The 22,036-nt window shown below is 37.9% G+C and overlaps 2 protein-coding genes across 2 annotated transcripts; one reads left to right on the top strand and one right to left on the bottom strand.

Annotated features, from left to right (window-relative positions):
- Nucleotides 1-2,352: 2,352 nt before the first annotated feature.
- LOC134661732 (potassium/sodium hyperpolarization-activated cyclic nucleotide-gated channel 4-like) lies at nt 2,353-9,646 on the bottom strand. Its single transcript, XM_063517913.1, has 5 exons — nt 9,369-9,646; nt 6,921-8,028; nt 5,904-6,074; nt 4,761-4,909; nt 2,353-2,413 (listed from the first exon to the last, which is right to left on the bottom strand). Exons 1-5 carry the CDS (start codon nt 9,620-9,622, stop codon nt 2,353-2,355), a joined length of 1,743 nt encoding a protein of 580 aa, XP_063373983.1. The 5' UTR covers nt 9,623-9,646.
- A 36-nt stretch (nt 9,647-9,682) lies between these two features.
- Nucleotides 9,683-10,980, top strand: LOC134660927 (uncharacterized). Its single transcript, XM_063516812.1, has 2 exons — nt 9,683-9,933; nt 10,294-10,980. The coding sequence occupies exons 1-2, from the start codon at nt 9,801-9,803 to the stop codon at nt 10,704-10,706; spliced, it is 546 nt and encodes a 181-aa protein (XP_063372882.1). The 5' UTR covers nt 9,683-9,800; the 3' UTR covers nt 10,707-10,980.
- Nucleotides 10,981-22,036: the final 11,056 nt, after the last annotated feature.

Genomic DNA, 22,036 nt, shown 5'->3' with positions numbered 1-22,036 from the left:
ATTCTATCGGTCAACCTCGTGGTTTCTTTAGCAATGGATCGTGGAACGTGCCAGCCTTCATCTGACACTATAGGATCATGTTCTGAATAGTGATGGGTAGGACATCAATTTAAAATGAGTTTGTATGAGTACCTCATTTTCTAAAATGAGGTGTTACAATGTCTTACTTCAAATGAGGTGAGGTACTAGCATATTTTCAGCATCGACTATTCCATTAATTCCAACAGCGACAATTTTTTTTTATGTATCGGTGGTGACGCGAAGCGATATTCAAGTACGTCGCGTGTCTCACTCCCTCTTTGGGTATTTCTAATTCATTGTTTCATTTTGAAAGGATTTTTGAGGGGTTCATGTCACAGAGAGGCGGTGAGTGGTACAAACTCAACTCATTTCTCGGTGGAACTTTTAATTTGTCGTTGCAATAAGGTTTGTAGTTCGGCAGTTGACAGTGTGAACTATTACTCGTTTCTTCATTTGAGACATTTGAGTTTTGAGTGTCGGCGAGCAGGCGAGCACCTGGCGCCTCGCGCAATCCAGTGATTCTCTTGCGAGTTGTATGAGTTTTGAGGATCGCGAGACTCGCGCGTGAATTTGAACGGATAAGAGTTTTTTGAAATTTGAAGTGTGTGAATGATTTGTGTGTTGGTGGTAAGAGGTGTTTATGATGCGCGCGAGTAAATGAGTAAAATGAATAGAGGCGTGAAGTAAGACATTTTTGCGGTACGAAGTACTGCGACAAATTAACAAAATGAGTGGTACAAATGAGGTGCCTCACGAGTGAGCGACTCAACACTAGTTCTGAATGTCACTGGTTACATGACAGACTTCTACAACCATTATGTAACGTACCATTATTTAGCCCATGTAATACTTTGTACAGTCAGCAGCAATAGTTACTAAGCGGGCGAGGTGTTCAAATTGATCTTGGCGCGACTTTATTGTTAAGAGAATAAGAGCGCATCAAGGTAATTTTGAACACCTCGCTCGCTTAGCAACTATTGCTGCTGAGTGCTGACCGTACATGTCGGCGGCCGATCGTAAAATCAGGCAGATCATGAACTTAGACGACTGAGAATAACGTTTGTTATTACAACTTTGTATCAGTACGAAAAAATAACACTAATTTTAAACTCCCGCTATAACTAGGTAGGTACATGATATGTTGTTGTGTGCACTCACATCTCAGTTCTTGTGGATACTAGGTTTACCACAGATATAGAATGAGGCTTAGGTTAGGTACCTACGAGATAATTGAAATGTCCAAAAAGGAAGCCATCACCTAGGTACCTACCTATATGAACATTTCATGAGTGTGAAAGAGGCAGACTACAAATCAAAAAACGCGACCAGTTTTGAGCTTTATAGCGGCCGCTTGAATGTACCAAAACGTAAGGTTAGAAGTCAAAGAATTTAATTCCTTACCATTTCGTACCTACCTTTTGTCACATTGACAATCAATATGAAAGCTAGGGAACTCATACTATTGTCACTGTGACAAGGTACGATGTGGTACTGAAATTAAATTTCTTAACCGTACCGTACCAGAGAAGTAGCAGCAGAAATTGCTAAGCGGGCGAGGTGTTCAAAATTACCTTGACGCGCTCTTATTCTTTTAACAATAAAGTCGCGTTAAGATCATTTTGAAGACCTCACCCGCTTAGCAACTATTGCTGCGGACTGTACATTGTATATCTGTGAGGCTTACGTTTACACTGGTTTAATAATGTTTTAAACGCTCACAAAACCTTTTGGAACACACAGACGACGCGACAAGTGTCTTACCAACCGACTTATTTATACCGGGCACATGTAAAAACAAATAAACAGTTCCACCAACAACACAAGCCACGTACGACCTTATGATACGCGAATAAGATTCATAATCCATTGACGCAGCCGAGCAATGCTTGGATTTAGAATCATGGTTGAAAAGCACTTTCTATCGCTTAAAAACAGTACTTATACTACGAACGTGTATTAAAAACGTTACATTTTATAATCTCAACGCAAATAGAAATCGAATTGTGTGTATTATAAACTAGAAGATTTCAAAGCGTGTTTTAAATCGTTAAAACATTCAAAATTAAGATAAAAACATAAAAAAATATACATTCGAAATACGTCTTAACAAAACGCCTAACCTCCAAATTTCACTCACACTATCAAATGTCACAATCAAAATAATGTATGTATACGCCTCAGGAATTCGGGATCTATATTTACCATTCGTACTGGAACGGCGGCGTCCCGGCCAGGGGTATGAGGACGGTCGCGGTGCCTCCGGGGGCCACGGTAAGGGCCGGCGAGTCTCCGCCGAACGCAGGGGGCTCCATAGGGGTCCGTCGGGCTCCGTTACCGTCCGGGCCGCGCGCGGACGCCCGTGTGCGCGGTGCACGTCAGACGGACGGTTTCTCTAAAAATAATCGGGAAAGGAGTACGAATATTTTGCTAATTCGTACGTAGTATGGAACAGCTGGGATTGTGGCTGTGACGTCAGATTTAAAATTTTAATGGTTTTGTTTCACAGACATTTAAGTAATAAATACTGCTGGAATGCCATTCGGACTTATAATAATCTAATTCATCGCTTTAACTTCCTAGTTCCTACTATTGAAGTAAGACATTCACGCTCCGTGAGTGTTACGCCATTTAGGGTTCTAGCTAAATTGGACATTCCATAGCGTAAGTGTGGAACAACCAATTTAGCTAGGACCCTAAATGTCGTAACAATCGCGGAACGTGATAGTACTGATAGTACGTTAGGGATGTATGTTTGCGCTGAGGCAAATTTGGCTTAACGGATTTCGTTGAAATTTGGTAAAAAGGATAGTTTATAAGAAAAGGACGTAGGATAGTTTTTGTTTCGGAATTCATCCCCCAAAGGAGTGAAATAGGGAATGCTAATGCTATTTGGTACAATAGTAAGTGCTTAGGCGATAATTATTTAGACGCGATTTGTGAATTTTGTTGGTAGAAGTGACCCTGAAGTCAAAAGTACAGACGGTCTGTGATATTGAGAGAGCTGTTAAACAGTTATATTACTTAAACACATTCAAAAATATCAGATACCATCGCCAGCACGCCGACATCCTTAGCATAAGCATCATACTTATATGGCATAAGGTAGAAATTATAAAGCCTTTAAGTACTTTTACTTTTTTGTGAAATTATTTACATGGTATACAGCTTTTACTAGTGGCTGACCGAAACAGAAAGACCGAAACCTAAAGGGGCCCACTGATTAACAGTCCGCCTTACGGTATCGGCCTGTCAGTTGTTCGGAACTGTCAAAATGTTGTTCTAACTGACAGACCGATACCGTCCGGCGGACTGTTAATTAGATGGTCCCCTTAAGGTTAGGCTATGCTCCAGTTTCAGCCGAAACCGAACCTTCGGCAGAAACATGATTTTACATCGGAACCTGCCGAAACGGTTGTGAGCGGGTTCCAACAGCCGTTCTCTACGTGTTGGATCTATATCCCCAGTATCCCCATGCAAGCCTATCAAAAGACCGGGATTATAGGCTCGTGAAATCCAAGGAGTAAAAATAAAATAAAAAATTAGTTTAATTTTTACGGAACCCTCAAATTCTTGTTTTTATTTTTGGAATTACAATGCTTATACACCAAATCTCATAGCATAAAACAAAAGTAGAGAGATATTATAACCTATGCTGGTGCCATCTATGAAAACCTTTGACACTGCCATTGCCAAACCTATGGCATAGAACGTCCTCTCTCGGAGCTTACCTAGTAAGCTCAAGAAGCGAATGAACCCAAAGGTCTGTAAGTTTGCGTAAGTTCCATGATTTGCAACGAGATGGCGCTGTTCTGTTACAGCGTTACTACTTACTATCCCCTCAACGTACTATTATTTATTCTCTGCCTCAACTCCCAGGGGACCCAGGGGTAATTATATCAGCCAAAACGAACTTGAAGATTTAAATTTAGAATTGATTTTGATTCTCTTTGCTGACCCGATAGCGAGGGGTTAATAAAGACTACAGGGGTATAAAAATAAACATGATTAGGTTTTAAGTTTATTTTTACTTAATGGTTTAGGATTTTAGGTTATAAAATACTTTCCCGTGATTTACTGACTACTGGGAAAGAGGGGCCTTTTTCTAACCGGTTAGTAAAATGCAGGTAAAAAAACCGGTTTCCTGCCGAATTACGTTAGCCATGGAATATCCAAACTTTTCGTTTCACAAAAAAATACCGGTAATCATTTCATTTTGTATTTATATCCTTAAGATGAATTCATTACATAACATCTTAGAACATTAAAATAACATCTCTAACTTAGAAACACAAATTGAAAACATAAACATTCATTTAGTTTTTAGTTTAGTCTGCATAGTTGCCGCATGGCGCTAGCTGTCAGGCGTAATGTACGGCCAAGACGGGTTCGACCCAACATTGTACATAGTAATTTATTGTAATGTATTTTAATCTTTTTGCTGTCTTTGTCTTTTGTATGTTATATATTAATTTTGTTTTGTATTCATGTTACCTGTCGTGATTGTTTCACCGGATGGTCTCATCGGAAGATCAGCGCTGGAAGTCGCCAGCAACATGCTGAGATGAGACCATTTCGTGGCACTTTATCCTTTTATTCTCTGTTATATCTCTTGTCATCTCTTGTTATATCTCTGTTATATCTGTTATATCTGTTTCTATTTTGTGTTTGTGCTCACGAATAAAATTATTTCTATTCTATTCTATTCTATAAACAAAACTAGGTACCTAAGTACCGGTTACGATTCAGGTGATATACCTGTTTCTTCTTCTTCGACATGTCGGCTATCCGATACGCCGCTGGCTAATATGAACTCCATACGTAACGAACAAAAGAGGTTCGGATATGATGCCATCATTTTACGGAAAAGTACTTTATCCAATAACAAAACCTGAAAACAAAAGGGGAAAACAAGGGGTCTAAACGGGTGACTGGGCTACGAAGGGAACTCACCCTGAACGATTGTAAATATTGTAATAGACAAATAGTATATTCAAGTCTATAATTATACATGGTGAATATATTCTTTGATTAAATACCCGTGATTTTTATACTTTTTATTTCAGATTTATTTTGTTAGCCTAAGTCTGAGATAAATAATTCAAGGTGAGATAAAACACACCGCGATTATCATAAACTACAAAACCGGTTTTTATTAACCGGTAATTGTTACCGGTTCCGACCTCTCCTCAATTTCATGTTTAAACTCAGTTTTTGTGCTAACAAGTGTTCCATTAGTTTCTGTACCTACCTATACACTAAATAGATAGCCAATATTTTTCCATATTATCTAGTTTTAAATTACCTTTTTTTACACCTAAACATCAATTTGAAAGTAGACAAACTAAGTATAGTTTGTAGCTTTCTAGTAGAGCCCGAAGGCTTATCCTATTGTCTATTGTTCAGTAAAACCGCACGTGCTACTTACCTGCAAACAAAAAAGGGTCCTAATTATTCTATTTGGCACCTGAGCGCGGGCTAGTCCAACGCTCAAAAAACCAGTGCGCTCTCCGACAACGCGCCTTTGTTACGCATCTCGATGGCACATTTTAGACTGGTTCTGTAGCGTTCGACTCGCCGGCACTCAGTAACCGAAGTACCGATTTTTTATGCAGGTGGTTGTGGCACGTGGCACGAGCGGTTTTACTTAACAATAGACAATAGGATTAGCCTTCGGGCTCTATTAGAAAGCTACAAACTATACTTATGTAATATGTCGATATCATTTAGGTAAAGTCGACAAAGAAGTCATTATGGCAATTAAAAAATGCCATGAAAATTCCGGGTCTGTTAACCACTGTTAAAAATAGTGTCCATGTGCATTGTTTTTGGGAGGTTTAAATAGTAGTTACATAAAGATCAGTAAAAAATAGCAGTACACCAACCGTGCTAGGTGTAACAGCAACTACAGTATTCGATGGCGTCTCCCGATCGTTGACCAGCGCTGTTTCTCCAAAGTGGTCACCGTCCATGAGGTGAACGGTTTCTTCTTGTTTAGTGTACACTGCCAGCAGCCCTACTTCTACTATCACCAGTCCGTCGCGCGAGTTCTGTATCTGTGTAAGCAAAGGGGTATATTATTAAACAGTTGCGAAGAGATGTACAATACTATTTTACATCAAGTCAATATATTCGTGTTTCGTACCCTCTATCACCAAATCGATATCACTAAGCACACCATGTGAATAAATTTGAAGGTGATAAAAATATATACAGTAAATAATAGAGAAGATACCACACCGCCTTGTGGAACACCAGACAGCGAGCTGCACCAAGAAAGATAAGAATAGTCAACCTTTATCATTTGCCGACGACCGACTAAATAATTTTGAAACCAGTCAATCGCTGGAGCAGATATGTTTAGAAAGTTTAAGAAAACCAGCATAATGTCGAATCTAACCGTGTTAAAGGCGTTGCTAAAATCCAAGAGTATAAGAACGGTAAAAAAGGTTACCGTTCTTGCTCTCTTGGATTTTAGCGACATTTTCATACCCAATCAGAATTTATTTTAACAAGCGCCGTAGTAGTACAGTACTGTGGCCGGCACGGAAACCAGATTGAAACGGTTTCAGGAGGTCGTTTCATTTCAGGAAGGAAATTGGTTGCTGATGTACTAGCCGTTCTAGGACTTTTTTTTTTAATTAAAGATTGTAACTAGGTTTAAGAAATTGTAATACGATTATTAATTGAAATAAACAGATTTAATTTAAAAAAAAAATTTGGATAGGAAAGGAATAAGGATGGAGATAGGACGATAATTAGAATAAGTACTAGTAAGCAGGTCCCTGTCTTAAGACTCGCAATAAAATTCAGGCTCTTGTAGAATATTTTCGTATAGTGTGTATGACTTGAGTAACTAAATAATATAATAAATACTTAGTATAGTATAAGCATATACTTACACTGCTCACTAGATCATTACCCAGGTATATTTCAGGTTGCAGCAGATCCACAATTTTAGCAATAACTTCTGGTGGCCATTTGGAAAAACAGGGAATCTTTACAACATAGTTCTCAAAACAGCTCATTTTGATCTCTGACGTCAATTCACTAGGTAACGCTTTAAACAGGCAGTTTTTTTTCTCTAAAATGTTCAAACTTGACATCTTATAATCATAATACTGGACGACTTTATCATGAATAGTGTCAGGAAGCCCCCTTATTCGTAAGACATTAAAAGTCTGTGTTCGGGCCACATGTAGACGGTCGTTCAAAGAGTGTTCTCTGGTCACGCAGTTATATAAAACAATTCCAGCCCAGAGGTGAAATATGAAGGCTACCCAGTAACTTACTATAGCTGAAATGCGATCGACAGTCTCCACATTAGGTAAAAGTCCAAATCCGAAGAGAAAAAGAATCTTGCAAACTCTGGATAACTTCACAAAGTGAAACATGGATAAGTCATGTACCTGTCCGGGCTCGGAATGATACTTAATTAATATCAAATGTCCGTTAAAAGTATTTATTTTGATTGATCCTGTCACAATTCCATTAATCACATTGTATGTGTTAGTCAACGCTATTATTACATAAATCACCACAATTCCAAGAACGATTATTCTCATAAACTTGAAGGCGACCGTCTTTGCAAAAGTAGCACGCTCTTTCGATAAGTATTTAGAAGCTTGGAACAGTCTTGCTACATGAAACACACTTATAATCTTAAGCGTACAGGAGAATAAGTTGGCTTTGTTGGATGCTATAGCCACATCCTTCCCCAGTCTAAGGAACAGAAGGCTCTGAACTGGTACTGCAGTCATAGCATGGACAAAAACGTTTGTAGAAAGATAGTTTAATAATATATCATGGGAATTCATAACGACTTGTCTAGTTCTTTGGACCACGTAACCAGTTTTTGCGTTGACGTAAAGGTCCACGATGCATACAACGTCGATGATGACCAACAAATAGTGTAAGAATATGTGATTGTCGTGTAGCACACTATTGTTTAACTGGAATATTATTATGCGTGTAAAGAGGAGTAGCAGAGTTATGCAGTCCCAAAAGTTCCTAAAGAAAAACAATCATAATTATTATTATGGCAAGTTGCAAACGAAATTGTTACTAGGAAAAAGCGCGTAATTTTTAAATTTGTATGAGAGCTCGACTCTTCACGCCTAGGATGACTGCTAATATAATACTTAGTTATTGGCCACTTATTTCTTGCAAGTTCTTTCTAATGCTAAAAAACGAACTATAGTAATATAGTTCGTTTTTTTTAGCATTAGAAAGAACTTGCAAGGAGGTAAGCGATCTTGACATGTCTTTTAATTGAAAAACGCTTTTAAAAAATCAAAAACTATTACTTACGAAAGCAGAACAATATAAATGATCGTAATAGATTCATAATTGTTACATATCTGCCGTAACTTATTTTTGTGTTTTTCAATTAAAAGATACATCAAGATTGTTTGCCTTATTTCTAATGCTAAAAAAACGAGGAATTATATGTAGTGGCCAATAAACCCTAGATACTTTAAAAGAAAACCGATTTTAACCAAAACCGGTTTAAGTATTTACAATAGTAATAAGAACAATTTCAGAAGGCCTACTGCGAACACCGAAATTCTCAAATTGCGGGCACCTTTCTCTGACAACTGTCAGTCTAATTACGCCTTAATTTGGGTAAAAAACTTCGATCAACACGGGCTTCCGACAGGTCGGAAGGGATAGGCCCAAGCGATATCTTGACATTCAAATCATTCTGCCATTTTTCGCGGGGGGAACGTGCACACAGTCGCACTTCTCACACACTTGCATACAAAATCCAATCTGTAATGACGACACAAATACATAGAAAATGACACCCTACACAGACAAATCTTGCACACCTCGATCTGTTTTTGTGTACGGACGAGTCACAAGTGTCACATCACGCACACTAACACATTTTCGTCAAGAGATGAGAAGTCGGATTTGTTGCTCGACCGATCCGCAATTTGTACTGGGCGAGAAAAATCGATAAATCCAGCAATTACATGAGACTAAAATATAATAATTGTGTTTAAATATAATTAAACGTATGACATGTAAAAAAAATATTACGTGTGAAATGTAACACCTTCTTTTTGTGAATTTGATGTCCCCGACCTCATTTTATTACAACAAAAAACCGAGCAATTAGGCATTTTTTCTGCTGCTGTGTTCACTCGCGCGTCTGGACTCGGTCTAGTTAAAAATCCGAGCGCAACTAGTTTTATTACCCGCGTTAGATCAGTTGATCTTGTACCTAGGCAGAGGGGAAATAGTGCGAATGCCGCATCCCAAGGTAAAAAATCACAAAATCGAACGAGCATAGCGAGTGGTTCAAAAAGTGGAATCTTGCGCGTTGCGAAACTTTATTTACTTACCTGAATGTACTAAAAGGATGGATACAGCTACGGTCATGGTGAAACTGGGCGGCCCTTGCCATCATCATCGCGTACGAACTCATGTAGTAACGTTTTGCTCGGTCATCTTCATACGACAACAGAAATAAACCGTACCACCACCTCCGAATTTTGCCATAAACACCTCCCTCCCGTACAAGTACATTAATAACATCGTTCTCAATCAGGACCGATTTAAAACGCCCGCGTTGAAGAATATTTTCGTTTCTAAACATAATTTGAAATTACAATTTTTGACTTTGCCGCTTGACAGCAAAACCAAGTTAGCGCTGTGCGGGTGGCGAAATGTGGAACTACAGACGCCATCTTGTCAACAAACTGTCAAGGCGGCCATAGGACATCGATGTCCGTTGTGTGTTTTTGTGTCGATTTTAATCATAAATAACCGCCAAAATGCCGAAAAATATAACCAGTGAAGTGCGTGAGATAATATTGAAAGTGAAAGAGTTCATGGACGAAGAAAAACGTATGCAAGTGCCGATAATTCCGTTAAGTAAAGTGTATGTGCGGGTCTCTGCCGCTACAGGTCAGTGTTGCCATACGAGTGTTTCGCAATCCCTACAATATCTTATTTAAAAATATTGGCTAATAATCCACACACTGTATTTCCTAACATTGATAATAATATTCCTAGTCTTCGACTGCATGATTCGATTAAGTGTAAAAATCATTCAGGTGATGCGTTAATTAGTATGACGTATTTTACCTCATCACTTTCCTATAAGGACATAAATATATGTATATGAGCAAACCAATTTGTCAGTAATTAGGAACAAAAAAAACTATACTCATCGTTTTCTTTTGGGTGCTATGTTTGAAATAAGACAGTCCTTTGACACACTATATATAATAACTTTCTCTAACTGATACATAAATTTGCTTTCAGGTGTATCAGAACGTACCGTACTTAACATAGTCAAAGAAGCGCGCTTGGTAGAACAAGGTCTTCTAGACCCCGAAACGTTAAAGAAAACACCCAAAAAACGCGTTCGTACTAAAGGCAAGATCGAAGTCGACGAATATGACTTACAAGTCATAAGACGCAAAATCCATGAGTTCTATGCATTTAAAAAGGAGGTGCCAACTATTAACAAACTGTTACAAATCCTAAAAGAAGAAATCAATTTCAAAGGGTCTCGAGAAACGCTTCGTAAAATTCTTCGCAAAAACGGATTCCAATTCAGAAAGACGAAGAATAACAAGGAGAAGGAGCCAGTTCCAGAACCTACGTCGTCAGTGCCTCCAATGGTGCCACCCTACATTCACACTATGTTTAGTCATAAAAATATTCAGTCGTAAGTTGTAGCTTAGAAAATCTCGAATATAGTGATAAAGGCAGTTGCGCTGGCAACATTGATCTGACAGGCGGCCTCAACAGTGCCACCCGTCTACGCTCTAACTTTGCCATCCATGTTTGGAACTGCATAATCTTTATTGTTGGTTATAACGTATGAATTATGTATAAAGATGATAAAAAAGAAGCGAATAATAATGTAATTGTACCTACGTCCTATGCGGCACTCTTAGAAATACTGAATGGCAACTAGAAATTGTATTTTTATGTGTAGGAAGTTAGTAAGAAAGCCATTGTAATAATTATTATCAAGTAATAATCTTTGAAAAGCTTGTGAATAGGCTTTAGTAGTATTTAACTGTTAATATTAGTGGTAAATGGTTGAAACTTCGACAAGATATTTGACAAACCACACCTGGAAACATAATGTATGTGTACTATGATCTTGATTTTGTACTCTTGCGTTATATAAAAATAGGTAGGTACTGGACTATTTGAAATCACAAGTAATAGTTCAAACGGTGTATCTCGTTTATCGTTTTGTTTCTTGAAAAGTTATAAGCTTAAGATATGTATTATAAAAGATTCTTCAAGGGAATTTATGAGTTGAGATTACAAGTGGCGAGAAACTTGTTAAAGAGAAATAAATTAATACCTATATTCACTGCCAGTGCGAACTACGCGCGACGCTTTCCGCTTTGTAGTGAAACATGCCCATGAGCCGAGTATTTAATTAGCGGGTCACTGGCAGCGTAAATATTACCAGCAAACGGTAATAAAATTAAGCTGTAGATTTTTGCAATGCGAATTCAACTTACGGGTTCTATTCACTTTTAAGCGTTCATACTTACGCTCAGATGTTTGGAAACACGCATTCACACCAGCATAGCGAAAGTTGTTTAAAACATTTTCACATAATAAATACAGCGGAAACCGGCGTATGACATTGTTTACAACAAGCTACATCGTCAGGTGACAAGCAAAAGTCACTAATTACTAAAAAATATTTAAACAAAAATCAACCTTCTTTTCGTACTAATATGGTTCACTTCACTATGGCCATAGAGAAAATAAAATACATAGAGTGCTCACTCCATACATCAGTTTTAGTACCAAAAAGACTTAGCATCTAGCATCGAGTAGCGGAACTATCAGTACTGCTACTTGACAATGCTACATCTATTGTCAAGTAGCAGTACTGATAGTTCCGCTACTCGATGCTAGATGTAGACACTGAAATTAATAGTCTGAACTAATGTATGGAGTGAGCACTCTATGTATTTTTTTCTCTATGCTATGGCTATGAATTTGTGGTGGTACTTAGTGAGTTTTGCTTGTCACCTGACGATATGTATATTTATAAGCAAACTGTGGAACGATCTTCCTCTCTCTATTACGTAGGCTCAGAACAAATGTAATGTATTCAACCATAACCATACCGCATTGTCGGTTGTCGATAAGGTTTATTTCAGATTGAAGCTATATGGAAATAGTGCCTTATTGACAATCGACAATAAGTACCCTTTTGATTGAGAATGGCACAAATTCTTATTCAAGGGTATGTTTAGCACAGGAAAAGTAGTGTATTTTGGCGGCAAAATATGTAGGTACATCCATGAAACTTTGTTTATGACCTTTATCTTGGCACTAGAAATGAGGATCTGCCGAGTCCTATCAAAATTTAGTAAGCATGGTGGTTGGTTATATAAACTCTACATATAACTTCAATGAGGCTTGAATTGATTTAAATCTTCTCGTTAACACATTCAGTGCCAAGACCTGACTATCAGGTACTTTATGATTTCGTTCCCAGCCGGACGACCCGATAGTCAGGATCGTGGTACTGCACCTTTATATGAAGAAATTTTTGTGGCCTGGCGCGGATGTCTAATTTGTCTGGGTGGCAATGAATGTGTTAAAGCCAGATACTTGTGTTTTTTAATCATTTGGTTTATCTGCTGGAGCTGAATATCATGTCTGTATACTTATGATGAACTTTCTTCAGAAACTTCAAAACCCGGTCTGTACAGATCTCCCAAATGGACTTCAACTGAAGTTAATTTGGAGAAGACCATCATATCTATATAAAGTTTTTGGCTGGTAAAACCGTCATAGCTCTAGGGCAGCCGTTCTCAATCTTTTTTGACGGAACCCTTTTGGAAAGCGAAATACTTGATGGAACCCTACAATAAAACAATAGTTTTTAGAAGTGTATTTTTGAAGTAAAAACTTCTTTAGCGGCGCTGGGCACTTTTTGAGGTGGGGAAAAAATTATAAACTCGAGACAGCGTCGCGGCGATCACGTGACCGTAAGGGGCGTAAGGTTTAGATGGCCACTCATAATCGGCTCGCGGTGCTCGGGCCCGGCGCCCCGGCGCGAAGGCGGGCAGCCTCGCGCGCCGCGGTAGGGTGCCGCGCTTCAATAGGATATGTTTGGTTAGGTTAGGTTAATTTAGATGGCATTTAAATCAATAAAGAAAAACTCAATGTTATTTGACATTTATGTTGCGGATTCCTTTTCGAGACTCTTTACCTATGTTCAGTAGGTATCTAAATAAACATGTCGATGAAAAAGTGTGATCTTATTTGAGAATGATAATAATATATAATAAATAAATAGAATACCTCCGCTAAACCTATGTATCGTGTTACCGGGCGTCGGTAACATAGTGAGGTGAGTTTTCACTTCTATCGGCACTCCCGGAGTGCAACCGTTGTTGCTTGTTTTATTAATAAGCATAATTCTAAATTCTTGAACCCTAGGGTTCCGCGGAACACACTTTGAGAATGGCTGCTCTATCTAGGGCAAGAACTTTTATTTGTATTATGTATGTGGCCCACCGATTGCCAGTCCGCCGGACGATAGGGACTGCGCGTTGGAGGGTCTGCCACCTTGTGGCCTGAATCGGAAACAAATCATAAATCATTTATTTGCGTGAAAAGGGTACAGTTACAGATGTTCACGTTTATTGTTGTCCTCCTTATTCAGCTGTCCACAAACAGCATGGAAACAATACAGCTTTATAAGCAAGAATATTAAAATATGCCTACTTATTAAACACTTATAACTAATAAACTAAACCATGCCTATATACAAGAATGTCCATGTGCACATACTTAATTAAATAACATAATTCAAATTTTATTTTCATAATTAACATAATATAGGATCATTATTGAAATAAATAGGAATTATTAATATTACGTAGGTATTGATGTTAAATTATATTTATACTAGCTGATGCCCGCGACTTCGTACGCGTGGATTTGTATATTGGTGGTTGTATATTCTACATTAGCTTAGAACATTATGCAGCAAGAGATTGCGGTAGGACGGTTAATCATTTGATAATTACTAATATTATACAACGCATGAGACTTTGTCTTTCACAACCTACGAAGTTTCAAGCCCCTAACTGAATAAAATTGTCCTCGATATAATCCCTCTAAACCCCCTTAGAAGATTTTCATGTCCTCTATTTAATAAAACCTACTACCTAACTACCTATTTACGAAGTTTCAAGTTCCTAGCTTTAAATAAAATTTGAACCCTATACAAACTTTCAACCCCTTTTTAACCATTTTAGGGGATGATTTTTTTAAAAGCTGAAATTATTTTTCTTGTATTCTAATAATATGCCTTTATACAACGATTCAAGTCCCGCACTCAAAAAAATGTTTGGCCTCCATACAAATTTTCAACCCCTTTTTCACCACCTCGTGGGACGAATTATCAAAATCTCTGACATTAGTTTTCTTCTCTTTTGATAAAATACATTTTTACGAAGTATCAAGTTTGTAGCTTTAAATAAAATTTGAACCCTATACAAACCCTGTTAGGGGATGAATTTAACAAAACGCTAAAATAACTTTTCCTGTCTTCTAATAATATCCCCAAATAGAAAGATTCAAGTCGCGCGTTCGAAAAAATGTTTGATATCCATACAAACTTCCAACCCCTTTTTCACCACCTTAGGGGATGAATTATCAAAAACGCTGAAATTAGTTTTCTTGTATCTTAATTTAATACCTTTTTGCAAAGTTTCAAGTTCCTAGCTTAAAATAAATTTGCACCCTAAGACGAACTTTCATCCTCTTTTTATCCCCCTTAGGGGTTGAATTTCCAAAAACGTAGCAATTACTTTTTTTGTAATCGGCTATTATGCCTTTCTAAGAAGTTTCAAAGCATTTGTAATGGATTAAAACTTATAACCCCTTTTTAAACCTGTTGAGGGATGAATTTTACAAAACGCTGTAATTATTTTTCCTGTATTTTAATAATATCCCGAAATACAAAGATTCAAGTCCCGCGTTCGAAAAAATGTTTGATATCCATACAAACTTTCAACCCCTTTTTCACCACCTTAGGGGATGATAATTCAAAAACGCTGAAATTAGTTTTCTTGTATTTTAATAACATATATTTTTACGAAGTTTCAAGTTCCTAACTTAAAATAAAATTTGAACTCCATACAAACTTTCAACCCCTTTTTAACCCTGTTAGGGGATGAATTTTACAAAACGCTGAAATAACTTTTTCTGTCTTCTAATAATATCCCCAAATACAAAGATTCAAGTCCCGCACTCTCAAAAATATTTGATCGCCGTACAAACTTTCAACCCCTTTTTTACCACCTCGGGGGATGAAGTTTTAAAAACGCTGAAATTAGTTTTCTTGTTTTTTAATTTAATACCTTTTTACGAAGTTTCAAGGTCCTAGCTTAAAATAAAATTTGCACCCCAGGACAAAGTTTCATCCCCTTTTTTACCCCCTTAGGGGTTGAATTACCTAAAATGTCGCAATTCCTTTTTTTTGTCATCGGCTATTATGTCTTTCTAAGAAGTTTCAAAGCATTTGTAATGGATTCAAACTTTCAACCCCTTTTTAACCCTGTTAGGGGATGAATTTTGAAAAACGCTGAAATTACTTTTCCTGTCTTATAATAATATCCCCATATACAAAGTTTCAAGTCCAACACTCACAAAAATATTTAATCTCCATACAAACTTTCAACCCCTTTTTCACCACCCTGGGGGATGAATTTTCGAAAACGCAGAAATTAGTTTTCTTGTTTTTTAATATAGTACATTTTTACAAAGTTTCAAATTCCTAGCTTAAAATAAAACTTGCACCCCATACAACCTTTCATCCCCTTTTCAACCCCCTTAGGGGTTGAATTTTTCAAAATCGCTTCTTATCTCTTGTACACTTTATAAATTCAACCTAGTGTGCAAATTTCAACTTTCTAGCTTTTGTAGTTTCGGCTCTGCGTTGATGAATCAGTCAGTCAGTCAGTCAGTCAGTCAGTCAGGACACTTGCATTTATATATATAGATTAATCATAAATTGGTTTGATTCTCAATATAGTTCATTAATTTCATTACATTCATCATAATCATCATCTAAAAATTCTCTTACAGACTTCGATCAACACGGGCTTCCGACAGGTCGCTTACAGAGTAATACCTTTCTTGTATGAGCCATTTGTGTAGAGCCTTTTTAAAATTATGGTAAGGTAAATGTGCACATGTATATTGCCAAAGCAAGTGCTACCATCTACCGTTCTCGTCGGTATGTTTCCTTGTGCGTAGTAGGTTCTGCCATCTTGTGGGCTACATCGGAAGCATAAACGACACATTACGCCTCGCGCCAAAAATCTGACGCTCGTATGCTGCCCCCTATAGTTCATGCACGGGGCCTATATCAGCCTGTCAGTTGTTCAGAACTGTCACCTTTTGCGTTTATCTGACATGCTGATGCTGATATTGTCTGGCGAACTGGTAATCCTTCTGCTTTACCAAGCTTCTGTAAGTGGAATATGTGTTCAAACACAAGAGTTAAAAGTGACAAAGAACTTGTAGACGGTTTTTCTTTATAGATGGTCTTTACCACTACTTTAGATACTTTTATACATATACATATTTTACCAACTTCCCGCCTGTGGGTTATGTACCATCATGTACATTTTTTATTTTTTTTATTCTTTCCTTAGGTACACTTTAATGGGGCTGAGTAAAGTCATGGACTTATAATATTTGGCCATTTTCGACTTATAATATTGGAGAGTTCATATCATAAGTATTATACAACAAAGTCCATGGCTGTACCATCTTGAACTTTATTGATATGAGAATAAGTTTAATTTACCAATGGTTAGTTCAGTGTGGTGCGTTAGTACAATCGGCATCAGATAATACCTGCACCAAAAAAGGCCCGCCGTTATTTTGATTTTTCTTATGTTTAATATGAACTTGCAGTTTTGTCTATCCTCCTAAGGCCCAAGGTCCTACCCATTACCCATAGTACTTATTAACTTTATTATTCAGACCCAGCTCCTACAACAATTGTGTAGTCATAGCGTACCACGGTCCTACCAGTAGGACTTAATAGAAAACCCATTATTTTGCTTTTAAATTACGCGCTTATCGAAATTAGCTTCTAAAGGACTGTTTTGTTTTGTCTGTGAGCCCTTTAACAAGTTCGCAAAAAAAACAGAGTGCTGTAGTAGGTGCTGTATAAATACAATAACATTACAATAACATAAGTCTTCTAAGTACTTGGGTCTGAATGAGTATAAAACAATAGTACTACTGCTAGGACTACGGGCCGTACTGACTACATACTCAATTTTTCGTTGGGCCTTAGGAGGCTATGGTAAAGTATGATATTTCGAAAGTAGGCAAGCTTAATAAGGACCGGGCCTTGTTTGGCGCTCTCTCGACTCTAAAAATAAGCATTATGGACTGTATTATAAACTAATAAAATAGCGGCGTCTCTCTCACTCAGCTGCATATATATGTACAATGTATAGCGCCTGTACCTAAATGTAAAAGTTAAACAATGAGTTAAGTTAGATAATTGTACATTTTAGATATAGTAATATTTTTAAAACCCGTAATTAAACTAGTTAGAACAAAGATTTTTGCAGTTTTCCTTGTGTCAGGAACAAGGGTGTTCGCGTAGACCTGCATGTAATTATCCTAATTTAAGAGTTATTGATAGTATAGGAGAGATATACAGTCCGTTTCGCAGCTCACCAACGGAGCGGCAGGCCGGGGTTAACCGGTTAAACCGTTAACCCAGTATCAAGTTGTACTGGTAACCATAGTAATTCCAGGTTTAACCGGTTAACCCCGGGTTATGGGATGGAGCAAGTGGCAGGTAAGTAAGGATAGAAAAAAAGACATGCTTGCAAGTATATTTATTAGAGATCTTTTCAATAATTCTGATCGTCAAATGACTACCTATCTATGTCAACGTTAACGTATTTTGACGTTCAAAAATATTGACTAGGTTCAGTCAAGTGTAAAAATATGGATGCACAAATGATCCCAAAAATAGGTCCCATAGCTCTTATGTCAGCGAATTAACATACATATTTTTGAGTAAGTTGTCTACACCCATATTTTTACAGTTGACTGTATACACTTATTGCTATGTTTTGACTCTCAAGAAAATTTGCATAACAATGACAGTGTTTCATGGAATTAAAATAAGAGGCGACTAAGATAAAACAAAATTTTTTAGCTTAAAATAGACAAATTAACACTAGACGCGTAAAGCTAGATATTGGCGCTGAGAGTTACGAATTGGCCCTTATAATAAAGGGCTTTTCTATATGAAGCTAACCAACCCTGTCTTAAGGTCGTAATTATAAGGGTCATTTCATTTGTCAAATATGTGATCAACCAGTCGCGTCGAATGATGGTCCCTGAGGGCGCGTGTACACGGTGCCGCCACCGCGCCGCCGTCGTACCTTCGCGCTATGTACACGAGACTCGTATAGCCCGCCGCCGGGTTTTACGCGTCTCGTGTACATAGCGCGATCGGTCAGTATGGAAAAATCTGAAACTATAAGACATACGACGAGCTCTTCTTAGGAACCATGTCATCGATTTTAGTAACTTGAAAAAAATGGTGGTAATTTCGAAAACTTACTAAAATAAATAAAAGGAAATAAATTCATATGAAAACAATGCATTTCATTCATTTCAGACATCATGTTTCATAGTAACATTTAGTGCTTAAGACCTATACAATCGATATCTAAATAGAAATAGTGTTAGTTTTATTTTTCAAAATGTTCGGGTTCGATTGCCGAGCCGAGTACACGATTTTTTAAATTGTATGAATGCAGTTTTTCTTGTTACTAAAATCGATGACATGGTTCCTAAGAAGAGATCGTCGTATGTATTTTAGTCAGTGGCGGATTTGCAGTCTTTGCCGCCCGCCCGCCCTAGGCCCAGACCCTGTAGCCGCCCCTTCAGCATCAGCACCCATCATATTGACTACATTTAGGATTTAGGTCAGGCAACGAAAAGGTATAGAGGGAAATGCTTGGGACACATTTTTAACTTAGTAAATTTGTTTGGACTCGTTAGGAGGTGAAAATATCAAAAGTCCCCGGCCGTAGCCCTTGAGCGGGGGTAGGGGGGTTTGATTTAAAGGTTCCATTTTTCGGTTTTGGAAATTTAATGCAAAATTATAGACATTCAAGAGCGGCTATCTCAAAAACTAAACAACATACCTATCGAAAAACTCGACTGTATAAAACTTGTAGCAAATTTAATCAGCTTTCATTTTGTACAATGATCAGTCGTTAGAATAGAACCTTCAAACCTCCCTCTTCCCCCGGGTCAAGGGCTACGGCCGGGGACTTTTGATATGTTCACATCCTAACTAGTTCAAACAAAGTTACGAAGTCAAAAATTGTGTTCCAAGCATTTCCCTCTATATCTTTTTTTTTTGAGAATTCGTTGCGTGGCCTAATTTTAAGTTATTTCTTGTTATCATCAGCGATTTTTTTGTCACAATTTGCCGCCCCTAATATCTCGCCGCCCTAGGCACGTGCCTACTGTGCCTTATGGGAAATCCGCCACTGGTTTTAGTTTCAGATTTTCCCATACTGACCGATTTAAATGGGCCACCCTGTATAGCTCCAGGTACTGACATATCCGGCTTGACAGACTATAAATGTCTTAAGGGCAATAAATTTAGGACAAAAGATCGAAAGTAAATTTTGGCATTAAGCGGACATTGTACTAATTTTCGTCAGTCCACACTTAAAACTACTATATATAGGTCCACCGTTTAACCTTTTCGACGCCGTGTCAAACACAAAAGCAGTCACTCAGACGCCACGTCCCGAAGTGTCAAAACTGAAATTGAACTTTATGCACTTGCACCAAGGTCTATGTTGCTCTGTGGTCTATGACCGATTAATCCGTCTTTGGCGTTGGACCTGTGGTGCGTATATATCGGTCATTGGCGTCCAAAAGGCTAACTCAGGCGGCTGGTAAAGGGGCCCACTGAATACCAGTCCGCCGGAAGACATCGGCCTGTCAGTTGTTCGGAACTGTCAACTTTTTGTTCTAACTGACAGGCCGATATCGTCCGGCGGACTGTTAATCAGTGGGCCCCTTAAGAGTAAGGACGCTAAGCACGAAGAATTACGTACATTGACCCACCTGTTCCTATCTCTATCGCACGCGCATAATTATATTGCTGTCCCGCTCGCACGGAGGCATTGACCGCCGCCGTGATGGGCAATATAATTATGCGCGTGCGATAGAGATAGGAACAGGTGGGTCAATGTACGTAATTCTTCGTGCTTAGCGTCCTTACTTTGGACCTAAAGTTTTGAATTGACAAAAATCACGATATATTTAAAATTAGTTTAACATGTTTAATATTATCGGGCAAATTATAAATTTCTCTTAAGGTTTATAACAATAACGTGAATATGAGCTTATTAACACTTTATTTTTAAAGTGATTATTGATACATAATATACATAGGTAAAATACTGATAAGTGTGGCTGGCCTCACATTGGGGCCTGTTTACACATCGATTTGTGTTTATTGCGAGTTCGTACATTTGCTACTTGCGTTCAGTGGAAATGTATGAACTCGGAATAAATAACAGTTAAAAACGGCCAAGTGCGAGTCGGACTTGCGCACGAAGGGTTCCGTACCATTATCTATAAAAACGGCAAAAAAATCACGTTTGTATGGGAGCCCTCTTAAATATTTATTTTATTCTGTTTTTTTAGTACTTGTTGTTATAGCGGCAACAAAAATACATCTGTGAAAATTTCAACTGTCTAGCTATCACGGTTCATGAGATACAGCCTGGTGACAGACGGACGGACGGACAGCGAACTCTTAGTAATAGGGTCCCGTTTTCACCCTTCGGGTACGGAACCCTAAAAATCAATGTGTAAACAGGCCCCTATGAGGGGTTACCCACACATCCGTACTTACCTAATATTTTTTTAAACATTTTTAGCTTTTCCTTAAAATTACGCATCACAAAACATAACTAAGTTAAGTACCTACACTTATTGATATAGTAAAATGCAACATTACATAATGTATTTCTTATTTACTATTGCTCATAATTACCTATATTATAAATAATTTCCCATTTAACCTTTTAACCGCCGTAGACTGATATATAAGACACAAAATCGGGTTCTTTTCGCCGCGGTCTGATAATTTAGACGAAACTTCGTGTATAGTCCGTCGATTTGAAACTTATAACGCCGGCGACACGAGCACGCTCGATACAAAATTCTATGGCGGTTAAAAGGTTAAAATACTCAATATACAGCGATTTCTTAAAAAGGCTAATATTTCATTCGTCAAATAATTTGCGCAAGTACAAAAACATAAAATAACAGACATTTATTTGACTATTAGTGACAGAGCGTCGAATACTAGGCAACCCTGAGCATAGAGAAATATAGTAAGACAAGAGTGCTCACTCCATACATCAGTTAGACTATTAATTTCAGTGTCTACATCTAGCATCGAGTAGCGGAACTATCAGTACTGCTACTTGACAATAGATGTAGCACCGACCGGAAAGTCTTATCTCAACAGCATAAGACTTTCCGGTCGGTGCTACATCTATTGTCAAGTAGCAGTACTGATAGTTCCGCTACTCGATGCTAGATGCTAATAGTCTTTTTGGTACTAAAACTGATGTATGGAGTGAGCAATCTATGTATTTTTTGTCTATGCCCTGAGTAAATTATGCGATTTTGCTCACTGTTTTTAAGTAGCAAAGTACCCTTGTTCGACCTGCTAAGGTGAAAACTTAATTGTTGGTATATCTTAAGAAAACATGAGTGAATAGGTAAGTGATGAAGAAGGAATACATTTTTCGGGTTCTCTAATATGTTCTCACTGCTGAGCTGAAAAGTTTTGTGAACTACACGAGATCAAAGTTATTTACATCTCGTGCGCTTTTGAGTCCCTTACTACGCTCAAGATTCTAAATTATAGAATCTTTCGCTTGCACGGGACTCAAAATAAGCACTCGAAGAAATG

The sequence above is a fragment of the Cydia amplana genome, chromosome Z (assembly GCF_948474715.1).
Source record: "Cydia amplana chromosome Z, ilCydAmpl1.1, whole genome shotgun sequence".
Taxonomy (NCBI): Eukaryota; Metazoa; Arthropoda; class Insecta; order Lepidoptera; family Tortricidae; genus Cydia; species Cydia amplana.
The sequence above is the reverse complement of the archived record's forward strand: the minus strand, read 5'-3'. Positions and strand labels throughout refer to the sequence as shown.

Excerpts from the sequence above, each read along its gene's own strand:
- LOC134661732 (XM_063517913.1), bottom strand. The coding sequence starts at position 9,622 with ATGTTTAGAAACGAAAATATTCTTCAACGCGGGCGTTTTAAATCGGTC. Across the intron at positions 6,075-6,920 it reads GTAATGATCTAGTGAGCAGT|ATACAGAACTCGCGCGACGG; the intron begins GTAAGTATATGC and ends TTGCTTACACAG. Across the intron at positions 2,414-4,760 it reads ACAGGTATATCACCTGAATC|AGAAACCGTCCGTCTGACGT; the intron begins GTAACCGGTACT and ends GATTATTTTTAG.
- LOC134660927 (XM_063516812.1), top strand. The coding sequence starts at position 9,801 with ATGCCGAAAAATATAACCAGTGAAGTGCGTGAGATAATATTGAAAGTG. Across the intron at positions 9,934-10,293 it reads GCGGGTCTCTGCCGCTACAG|GTGTATCAGAACGTACCGTA; the intron begins GTCAGTGTTGCC and ends ATTTGCTTTCAG.